Source organism: Megachile rotundata, chromosome 16 (genome assembly GCF_050947335.1).
Source record: "Megachile rotundata isolate GNS110a chromosome 16, iyMegRotu1, whole genome shotgun sequence".
Taxonomy (NCBI): domain Eukaryota; kingdom Metazoa; phylum Arthropoda; class Insecta; order Hymenoptera; family Megachilidae; genus Megachile; species Megachile rotundata.
Window position 1 is genome coordinate 10,379,025 of NC_134998.1, and position 12,381 is coordinate 10,391,405.

At 35.7% G+C, this 12,381-nt stretch overlaps 1 protein-coding gene and 1 long non-coding RNA gene across 2 annotated transcripts in view; one reads left to right on the plus strand and one right to left on the minus strand.

Moving 5' to 3' along the window:
- LOC100882509 (uncharacterized) overlaps window positions 1-12,381 on the minus strand; it is a 79,293-nt gene that overhangs the window by 8,591 nt on the left and 58,321 nt on the right. The window contains exon 8 of the mRNA XM_012283514.2: window positions 10,442-11,143. Within this exon, the coding sequence (XP_012138904.2) occupies window positions 10,442-11,143 (702 nt within the window). The remainder of the gene's footprint in view (window positions 1-10,441; window positions 11,144-12,381) is intronic.
- Window positions 5,654-8,958, plus strand: LOC143266027 (uncharacterized). The gene is made up of 2 exons (XR_013040958.1): window positions 5,654-5,958; window positions 7,958-8,958. It is a non-coding gene; the product is annotated as an uncharacterized LOC143266027 (long non-coding RNA).

The following is a 12,381-nucleotide window of genomic DNA, read 5'->3' on the forward strand; positions in this document are numbered from 1 at the left end:
TACCTAAAAAATTATTGAATGCCTAAAAAATTATTGAATAACTAAAAAATTACTGAATGCCTAAAAAATTATTGACTGCCTAAAAAATTATTGACTGTCTAAAAAATTATTGACTGCCTAAAAAATTATTGACTGCCTAAAAAATTACTGAATGCTTAAAATATTATTGACTGCCTAAAAAATTACAGAACTAAAAAAAGGTTGAATGCCTAAAAAATTATTGAACGTGAAAAAAATTACAGAGAGAAAAAAAAAGGGGTGAAAAGTCTAATATCTTGAATAATTGAGATCGTCCAGTTTGAAATGACAGCACCTACCCCGGTGCAGGGAATTTGGTGTCGGAGCAACCGGTGTTCCATGAATTTCCCCATGCACTCATTCCAGCAGCCATCGTCCTTCGTTGATGGAGCCACCCCTTAGGGATCGAAGGTGGGTCTCCAGGTCGACTTTTAGGGGATACGATTGATGAGTTAGGGGAGGTTATGATCCAGAGTATAGATTTTTCGATGATAAGGGATTTATTAACCCCTTCGTTATAAAATGTTTTGATAGGGATGATTGATGGTATAAATATTTGAGATGCTATTAACGGGGTAATTTGTATGAACTTGATAACTCCTCGATTTTGGGGTGCTTGTGAATTTATTATGTGATGTTTTACGGGGTGAGTTCACCCTCAGGGTTTTTATTTTTTAAAGTAGAATTGGGAGGAAAAATTTGTGATCTTAAAGGAATTTGTAAATTTTTTCACCCTTAATTGTAATTTATTGATTTTTGAAGGGATGGAATTTAATTTAATATCTCTAATGGATATTTTTAATGGAACTGAAATTTAAATTTGCAACCCCTTTGGTACTCTGCCTTTTAACCTTGCTTTCAGAATTTTATTGTAAATGAAGAATTCTGATAGAAGCAACTCAATGGACGCTTAAGAAATGAAGTCAATTAAAAATTCGTATTAACTAATAATTATGTAAAAATAAAATATGAAATATTTAGCCCTGTCTTTTTATAAATTTTTGAGAAGCAACTGAAACCAATGAACAATGCAACGAATGATTTAATGAACAATGAAAAATTGTATCATGATAATTTGATATGAAAGTAACAAGGATATAAAAGGAAATTCGGGATACTCGAAAGAGTATGAACTTTCCATGTAAAGGTTTTATATTGAAACGAAAAAAGAACTAGAACTCGTATATACTGAAATTAATTTATTTTATTTGTAAATATTCGTTCGATCGTTTATTTCAGGTCACAGTTGCGTTCTAGTCTACAAATACTATCATTCATTACGTGTCTATTAAACAGCTGTTAATTAAACGGAAAATTAATACTCCCGTAAAACGCGTGTTACAGTTGTAAATATATTTGCTATCGAAAATCAATTATTTTGCGTAATTATGCAGATGTACTATAACGCTCGAAAATTACTTAAAAATTGGTGAAAATTGTTGCTGGTATTAATTATAATTAAAATATTACAATTATGATACTTTCAGTACTTCACCCTAGTTCAATTATAAAAATTGACAACGGAAGGAGATATTTTCATATTAGTTTATTTAAACTTGTCTAGCAAGCACCGTATATCTTAAATAACTAGACCAGAAATTACTTCGTTTCCCCTAAAATTCAGACAAGAAATTATAGTATTTTTCTAGTTACATAATTAGATAATATAACTAGATAAATTATATAATATACACAAGTTATATAATCTGTCAAATTATATAATTAGACAAATTATACAACGTGGAAAAATTCAATCACTTAATGTTTCAAAATAAAAAATTATTTTACAGTGTTTTATAGGATACTTTTATGAATGCCTCTAATTTTGGAACACCCTGTAGCACGTAAAAAATACATTAAGTTCCCTTTATGTGAAGATATAGAAATGGGAGCTGATAGAATACAAGGACCACCATTGTCCCATAAAATCACGCCACCTTGGAAGAAAATGGCAGTTTCACAAATAAATGTCCGAGCAACGATTACACCTTAAGACCTCTAAAAAATTTCTTTCATCACGCAGGAAGCTTAATTTCAAATTTAAATGAGTCAAATTTTAAAATGTGTGGATTCGGTAATTTTCAAATTTATAAATTTTATTTGAGGAAATTTAAAACCTTGTCAAAGTTGAATATTTAAAAATTTTCCCAAATCTGAAACATATTTCAGAATTTTCAAGGGCAATTTTTAAGTATAAAGAAATCCTAAATGTCTTGAAATAATTAAACTAAATTTTATTAAATAGTTAATCTAATAAAAGTACGCAATTTAATAAAATACCTGACCTAAAAATATTTAAAATATTTGGAATATCTCTAGAGACCTTCCTAACCAACTACCCGCGGATACGGGGGTATCAAGGTGAATTAGCTAACCTAATAAAAATACCCAACCCAACAAACCACCTAACCTAAGAATATTTAAAACAAATAAAATATTTGGAATATCTCCAGAGACCTTCCTAACCAACTACCCGCGGATATGGGGGTATCAAGCTAAATTAGTTAACCTAATAAAAATACCCAACCCAACAAACCACCTAACCTAAGAATATTTAAAATAAATAAAATATTTGGAATATCTCCAGAGACCTTCCTAACCAACTACCCGCGGATGCGGGGGTATCAAGGTGAATTAGCTAACCTAATAAAAATACCCAACCCAACAAACCACCTAACCTAAGAATATTTAAAATAAATAAAATATTTGGAATATCTCCAGAGACCTTCCTAACCAACTACCCGCGGATATGGGGGTATCAAGCTAAATTAGTTAACCTAATAAAAATACCCAACCCAACAAACCACCTAACCTAAAAATATTTGGAATATCTCCAGAGACCTTCCTACCCAATTACCCGCGGATACAGGGGTACGTGACGTAACGAGGGTTAACCTTAAAGCACAAAATCCGAGAGGAAACTCAGCCCGTAGTTTATGCAATCGAAGCTTCTGGATGCCAGAAACGTACATAGAAACAGGCTTAAAGGGATGCCAAAAAAAGGGCAACCCACGCGGAGAACGTAGTATCTTAACCCGTTCCTAATTCTAACCTTACTTTACCACCAACGCGAATCCGTTCCAACGATCTCCCCGTCTGCAACTTTCAACGTTTCTGTTCCCACGAAGTTTTCCTCTCGGCTACAAGTATTTTAACCAGACTGTTTTCTTCTCCTCGCTTTTGTTCCTCCTCGGTGTTATTCGCAACGTTTTTAGTCGCTCGTTACACAATAAGCTTATGATTGTTTGATTAGTATATTCGTGAGTCGAATATTCACGCGAAATATTTTTCTCGTTCACTTGTTAAGATATTTTGATGTACAGAGCTAATTGACTGGCTGGTCTATGAGTGAATGGATGACGCACCATATGCGTCTTGTAGGACAATTGATGGAGGCAAATTAATATTAACTAGAATTAAAAATATTGTAACTAGTTCAAGTCTTGAAGATGAAATTTTAATTTTCATGTCTGGTCTATGAGGAAAAAGTGAGTGACGCACCATGTGCGTCTTACCAAACAATCAGTTAAGACGAATTAATATTAACTAGAATTAAAAATATTGTAACTAGTTCAAGTCTTGAAGATGAAATTTTAATGTTCGTGTCTGATCTATGAATGAAAAATGGATGACGCACCATGTGCGTCTTACCAAACAATTAGTTAAGATGAATTAATATTAACTAGAATTAAAAATATTGTAACTAGTTCAAGTCTTGAAGATGAAATTTTAATTTTCATGTCTGGTCTATGAATGAAAAATGGATGACGCACCATGTGCGTCTTACCAAACAATTAGTTAAGGCGAATAATATTAACTAATATTAATAATATTATAACTACTGTAAGTTTACATTAAAGCTGTAATATTTGTATCTGTTCCACGGGTAGAAAAAGCATGACATACCGTGTGCGTCTTATGCAACGTGCCGCACCATGTGCGTCATAAAAAAAAAAATTAATATCAGTATTAATTCATAAATGTACATTAACACGCATAGAATTAATATGAAATATTAAAAATTGGCAAGGTACGAAAAACGTACTATAGCTTGTAATCTTACTTGACGCACCTGGTGCGTCTTAACTTTGCGAGATAAAAATTAAATTATGTTGTACCTAATATAAATCGATGACATCTTGTGCGTTTACGCAATAAAATTAAAAACAATGGAAGCATTCTCCCCCATCTCGAAGGAAACAAAAAACGACAAATAAAAGAAGCAGGCTCCAAGATTTCAACCGAAAGAGGATCCGTTTTGTCCCTAACTCGCGTGTTCTTTTTTCCCTCCCCTTCTTTTTTTTTCAATTTCGACGCAGCAACATATATCGGGGTTCAGGGTGCAACGTATAGAGAGCAAAGAGGAGCTAATTTTAACTCAGCGACAGCAGAGAGCAGCGAGACAAGAAAATAAATAAATAAATAAAAAACAAAAAAGGAACCACGCTGCCGCTATTCGGAGCTCCGGTTTCTCTTAACTGCACCTGACTTTACAATGGCGGTGAAACTGTACTGCCATAAATTATTAAATACGATTACGTCGACCTTTTGTATCTTTTATTTTATGAAAGAAGAGAAAATATTTTTGTCAACTACTGTTTTTTTTTTTGTATTTCAATATCTTAATTGACAACAGATGCAATTAAAATTAAATTGATTAAATATGCTGCTTCAATTATAGTAACGAGGGTACAAAAGAGAAATGTATTTTTAAACCTGACAATTTATAAAAATATTTGTTCACTGTTAAGATATAAATATACTTTTTGTACGCAACTACAATATAGATGAAATCATTCTCGATCAAAGATATGTTCGCTAAGTAATTTCGATTCCAAGAACCTATAATAGATTAGATAAGAATCAAAGTCAACGTTGAGAACACAATTAGTGTTTTAAGTAAACAGAAATTGAAGTTGTAGACTTAGTCGATGCAAAATAAACTTGAAATGAAAAGTTGAATGAACCTAATGCTACAGAGTACATTATGCTAAGTAGATAAATAATCTATGACAGGATTGAATGAAAATTTTTATTCTGCTAATAAAATTCAATGAAAAAGGTAAAAGGGTGTGGAAGCATGGTCATCGTTTAGCAATATAGTGTTTTGTTTACAACGTCTGGAGAAAAATATCACGCATTAAAAATAACCTCAACCTCGAAACTTGTGAGCTGATGCATCGAAGTTCTTATCGTTCAATGTCAATGTAACGCCGCATAAAAAAAGATTAATTTTCTCGCGATACGAGTGCTATAATACCAGTGATTTAATTTCGACGGAATTTCTTAAACTCGTGTTTATCTTCTGATCACTAATCCGATATATTGACTGTGAAATTAATGCTACTGTTTTATATCAATTAAAAATTTAAAAATTAATATTTCTTGTGTTGTTACATTCTTGTGTCAAATTTTTTAAATCCTCTTATTTTTATTTTTTTAATTTCAGACTTCAAATTAAACAATTTGTAAAATTATCTACCAATTGAAAATCACAGGACAATAATAATTATTTCATAAATTAAATTAAACCCCATAAAAAAAAAAAAAAATGACAAAATTCAGATTAAAAATATAATAAAAAAATTAAAATACAATGCATATTAGAATGCACAGGATACCAGAATTATATTAATGAAAAACTGCACTATTACATTAATAGAATCCTCATAAAAAAATAACAGAAATAAAAATGACAAAATTCAAATTAAAAATATAATAAAAAAATTAAAATACAATGCACATTAGAATGCAGATAAAATTATATTAATGAAACACTGTAGCAATAAATTTGGCTGAGTGATTAATAGAAGTGGTCGTTAAGCGATAAATAATTTGCGCACCATTTGGCAGAAAATATCGGTCGCTGCAAAGAGAATTTACTATCCACAACACGTGTTCCGTGCCGAAGTGTCTCGCAACGAGAGGGTTAATCTTGAGGTAAGCCTACTAGTTTACATCCAATTATATGGGCGGTGGAGAAAAAGCGCGGAACATAGTGTCGTTATAATATTGTGACAAGAAAAATCGACCGGCACACTACGCGCTATATTTTAGAGCTATAAAGACGGTAAATACTGTTGGCTTCAAGCATGAACGTTATATACTTATATAACGCTGTTTTAGAGGGGTGGCACTTAAACCTTTTAACCCTTAACGACGTTTCTCTTCTTTGAAATATGACGCAACTATGCAGAGTATTATCTCGAGATAAGGTAGATCCTTTCTAACGGGCCGCCATTTTGAATTCGAACCTCTTCAAATTATGGGAACCATTGTTAAATTTCATTACCTAATTTACTGGAGTAATAATTACCTAATTTAATTGGAGTAATAAAATTAATTATGCTATGAAATTAATTAGATTGAAAATGAAATAAATTTGATAAAAATAAAATTTACCAATAAGTAAAAGTGTATAAATTTTTCAATAAGTTGATTTTCTTTGCAACTTCAACATTAATTATTCCATGAGAAAGAATTTTTAATAGAAAGCAATTTATTAGGTGGTACAAGTATGCATTATACCCGATAGAAAAAATGGAAAATGTACTTGGCAACAGAAGGCGGAAACCCGTATTCATCATGCTTGCAAATGCTAATTATTCAAAGGCAAAATGTAAAATATAAATACGGGCGAACCGATAAAAAAACGATCCGACAGACATGCTTTATGAATCTACCGCCATTTTTCGCCATATCTGTTTTTAATTATGTACTTCCGATATACATTAAGACAGCGTGCAATGCAATATTGAATAATCTCGCATTCAAAACAGTTCGATCGTATTTCGAAACTGCGCTTTTATAATGCGTAGCCTGTTTTGACAGGAAACGACTATATTACCAGTAACACCTTGTTCCGCGCTTTTATTTGCGTGTAAAAAAATATATTTTTCAACTCTCACAAATAATAAAAAAATAACGTACATAATTATTGCAAAATAAATTTAAAAATTAAAAAATCTGTAAGTCGACTATTTTATGTAAATTAAATTATGTATATTATATGTGCGACGTAAACAGATTGCAAAGCAAGAAAAAAGTATACTCTTGTCCATTTAATATATGCGAAATATCTTGTTTCAATTCCTCTTCAAATTACTCTTGTTAATTTCAAGATGTACAATGTAACTGAATTTATGTAGCAATGTTCGGTAGAAAAATTAATACATATTAATCACCGTAGTACGTAATATTGCCTAAAATTATCTGTAAGGTTGATGCATATCAAAATAACATGCAATGCTGAATCATACTTGGCTGAAACTTGTTAACATGGTATATACGTTGTATGTTCATTAATTTCAAATTTATTAAATTTTCAACGGAACTAATAAATGAATTTCACTCACCCGTTTAATTAATTTATAATCAATGACAGTTAATCCATCAACTGAATAGTTATAAAAGAATTAATCATCGTTCGATACTGTATCGAACGTAAATATATTTTATAATTATAAAATTTATTCACCGTGAAAATAAATGGACCTTAACCAAAGCAACTGTGTTAATTTAACTGAACTTCTCTTCAAAACAATTTTATTTTTCCTCGTAGAACTGGCTTGTTTTATTTTTGTTAAGAGGTCAACAAGCCTGAATTTGAGTATGTACCAAGTGTACAGCGAGGGGCAAGGCTTTAAAAAATTTGTACACCGGGGATTTGAAAATTTGTAAGATTATGCGTATCATCCTGAAAACTGCGGAGCAAATGGTGGGGTGTTTCCCGTACACCTGTCCTAATCCAAATGAATGCACCGTTGCACCCGCCTCTACGATAATAACTTTAATGCATGATTTCGCAAACGTTGCATCGTGCATGAATATTCGTGAAACGCAAATACCTAAGCATGGACACGCCAAATGTGCGTAGCATACATTGTTGCGGAGAAGGGAATAGCATATACAGTCAAACTTTTTATATGAATCATTTTAGGAACGCGCCATCGCCACCCGAAAGTTTGGCCTTCAAAAACTCGACGCAAGTTTACGAATCAGACGAATATCGAACGACGGACCCGTAAGAAAGAAGTTTCTCGATTTCCAATTAATTCTCGAATAAAAAGCTCGAGTGTTGGCTAGGCGTCAACGTGAAATCGTTCGAATTCGTTTCCGAGAAATTCAGCCAAGCCCGTGACGAAGCCGGCCCTCTCGTGAGGCAAACAAGAAAACGTCGCGACGGTTTTGCGAACAGTCTAACGTCGCAACAATCGACCGATCATCGTATGAACTCTTTTGTCATTCCATCGCAAACGCGTGAAAAACGTTACGAGGAATTTGAGGAATGCAACGAAATAAATCGGCGAAAATTTAACGCCGGCCGGCATCCGTTCTAAATTTAAATTCGCTGCTAGACCGTTCATGGAGGACTTGATTAACGTACCTTTAGAGAACGCTCTCTCGCTGGCACTGACTGCTTAATCGTCAATGAAACTCGATCGGGTTGCTTTATCGTCGCACGTTTCGAAGAAAACAGTTCAAATTTACGATCGGAACGCACTATACACAGAATTAACTGCGTTTTTACCACGAAAACACTTCGACAATGATCAAAAGCGACAAACACTCACGACCGCTCGAAGCTCGGAGACCAACTGCCGGAACCCCCTTCCCGGCAACCCACGCGGCACGTCACGCGATTGGCCGATGCCTGCTGAGCCGTGCGCCTATCAGAATCCGCCGCAGCCGCGCCGACCAATCGCGCTGGTTAGCGACAATTCGAGATTCTTCTGCTGCCTCGCGGTAAATTCAAAAAAGAATTTTGCCCGCGCGTTATTGTAACAATTATCAGTGCCATTATACGGCACATTCAAAAGACCCGACTAATGGTTTCACTTCTAAAAATAGACTAATTAATGGATCATACTTTAAAATAGCATCGAAACACTTTGTAACATAAGCTATTCATAATTTGAATAAATATAAAGATACAAATTATATCTCCGCTTATAGCAGTAACGTCTTAATAATTTTGAGTTAGAAAATGTGTTGTACGTGAAAGTGCAGATGTTCTTGATGAAACGTTCCCTCGAAGATTAATTAACAACTGATAATTAAATGTTAAGAAAATTCGTGCGGGTTACAGTAGAAGTAAAACGACCTTGCGACTGCATGCCCAGATAAATTTAGATAGATGGAAAAAGAGGGGCGTGGTACAGTGAATAACTACGCGCATGCATGAGCAGCATACGTGGCTTCTTTGGCACGTAAGTGTCACGACACTTCTCCTTTTTTAATATCGCACACAGCTTCGAAGAAAACACTTGGTAATGTTTCTCTGTTGCACAGCGACCGAAATATTCTGTTTCTCCCCTTCGAACCTAACTCTAAACGCTTTGCTGAAAGAATCACGAGTACCCTGACTATAGAATTGAAATTTATTTGGAAATTTTTAAGAACGTGTAACGGGGAATTTCTTGAAATGGGTCTATCCTGGAGAACAATGTGTTTCGCGAAAGATAAACCGGAAGTGCAACAGTTAGGCCTATCGCCGGTTCACTACAACCTTTCTCCGTTTATCAAACGTGTTTCTGCTTTTTGAGATATCGTGATTTTTTTGCGATAAAACCGTGCAAATATTCTGAAGTTGATTTGGTAAGTGATTGTGAGAATTTCAAAGATATAATTAAAAAATGTGGACAGAATGCTTCTACCTAGAACCTGATCTTATCACTACCGTTGAACGAGGCGACTTCGCCGGAACGGCAAAGTCATCTTCCATTAAATCAAACGCAGAACTTCGATAGAGAAAAAATTGTCTGAAGAAAGGAAGCAGTAAAAAAGGCCTCGGTCTAGGATAAAGGCTGGCAGTTTTGCGAGGTGGATGACAATTAGTGCAGGAAATGCAGTGACTGGCACAAGGTGGTGAAAGCCGAAGGCAACGGAAAGTGGGCCTCACCGATATAAAGAACACTTTAAACGTCCCACGTTTGACATTCGTATTTCTGAGTGGAGCGATCCGATTTAATTCTACAGACTTCCTACTATTTATCGTCGTTTATTTTATTTCAAAGATAAATGTTTAAAATCGTTTCAATCGAAAAAAAATTGGTCACCCTAACTGCTACATCAGTGAATGAAATGTTAAAAAATTTAATTGCACCTCCCGCCTCTTTAATAGTTCAATTATCTCCTGCAAGCTACAAAAGCCTAGCTTACAAATTAAATATATTGTGATACTATCTATGAAAAGTGGCCCATTCCTTCAGTACATCTGCATTACGCATCCCGCAACCCAACATCGCCACCAGGTCACAAATTGTTTTCATAACAAGGTGTCTTAACCCCGTTCAAAAGTTTGAGAAATCATAAACGGACACGAGACTGAGCAGCATGAACTTGCCCAAAAGGTACGCGCACCTGAGTACCCAGGATGGCAAGGATCGCTCATAGAAACGCGGCTTACTTATTTCACACTTACTGTTAGCCTGCGGCGATGGCGGCGAGTCGTCATAATCCATCGGTCCAGCTTCGTCCACCATATCCCGCGAATCCTCGACGCGATCCTCTTTCTTCGACTCTTCCACATTCTCCTCGAAGGATCTGCGAACTTCGTTTTGCATTTCTTCGTAGATCTTATCGGCGACCTCGTCGCGGAGCACGTCGGACGTAATTTCGTGGCGCTTCTCGTGTAAATTATTGTCAGGACGCGCAACGATGTTGGATTCGTCCATGGGCTCCTTGTCGAGTTCTTGGTCCTTGTAAAATTCGTACGAGAGGTTTTTCACGGGCATCGGCACGTCGTCGATGGCGTCCACGTTCGTTTCCGGTCCCAGGTCCGAGTAATCGTAATCGGCGTCGCCGTTCTCGTGTTTACCGTTGCTCGCTTCCATTATATCGCCGTCGTCGCGATCGCAAGGGTCCGAGATCATCGTCTGCTTCAGGACCTTCGACTCGATCGCGTTCTGCGCGTACTCGATGTCCCGTGGCATCGGTTTATCCTTCGAGTTCATTTCCTCCAGTATATCATTCACGCTTGAAACGATGTACGGATGGAAGTGTCCACGCCTGGCTGCGATCTCGCTCGCTGGGGTTAACAGGACCACGATCAACGTGATGTTGTCCCTCGAACCTGCGTACTTCGCCCACTGCAGCAGGATGTGGTGAGCGCGGTCCAATCCGTCTGCAATAAAAGAAAACGTTCATTGTTATTTTTGATGATTCTCGTAATTATTAATTTAAGTAGTTAATAGTAGGCTGTATTAGTAGTATTAGATATACAGACTCTTAACAATATGGAACTTATATGTTTCATTCTACTTATATGTCATACATGGATGACGTGGTCGTTAAAATGGAGAACGCTATTTCATAGGTTATTAAGATTACACGTCATGTATTATAATTATTAGAGCAGAAATTATTGTGTAACAATGCCCATTAAAATCTGTTGAAATTAAAAAATTCCCAAATATCTGAGAAGTTGAAATCTCGCGCTTCATTACACATTTCCCAATTAACGCCGTTCCGAGACCACGAAAGCTGTGATTAACGCCTCCGTCCCTGTATAAACTTATGCAAAAAGCATTTGCAAAAGTATTGAATCCGTGTGAACGTGCGTGGCTGAATGCAAGTGCAATGACCTACGCGCCACGTCTGCGTAGGCTTCCATCCCACCCTCTTCTTTACCCCATCGTATTTCTCCTATTTTACCCCGACTATTTCGTCTCGTGCTGGCTGAGTTCGGTCTTTCGTTCGCGTCGTTGACTTCATTGCGACGGAAAGCATCCGCCCATCCCCTTTTTCCATCATTAATTCTCCTTCGTTCAGCTTTTCCACCTAGATTTAGTTATTCCTCCCGAACTTCGCTACCAATTTCCAAGCGATTTTCATTTGCCTCTAACGCGATTATTCTACAAAAATTTGGGGGATTTTTTGATAAACACCTATTTTAATTTTCGAGGTTGTATTAATATGCAGATTGTTGAATTTAATTAGAAGTATAAGTGTGTCTGTGAAATGTAAGTGTATATGTTACCGTGAAAGACCGAAATTGGAGAATGTCGACATGTACCAAATACGTCGGTGAAAGACCGAATATTTTATTACATTCTTGTACATTCGGACCTTCACCGGTATACGTCGACAAGCACAGATATGCTCTGGTGGAGGTGCAAAAGAGAGGAGCCGACAAAGAAGCGACTGGCTCTCTCCCGCCAAATCCTGTGTTCTGCTGGGAGTCAGTCAGCTTTGTCAATCTTATGCAAGCTTTGATAATGCGAGCAACGTTTCCTTAATTTATTTTCCAATACCGTAATTTATACTGAATGGATACTGCAGTAAATCGTGATCTTTTTCTTGAAAAGTTAAATGCATTAATTGCGGGTAAACGAGAAGACAATTGTTTTTATTTTTCTCAAG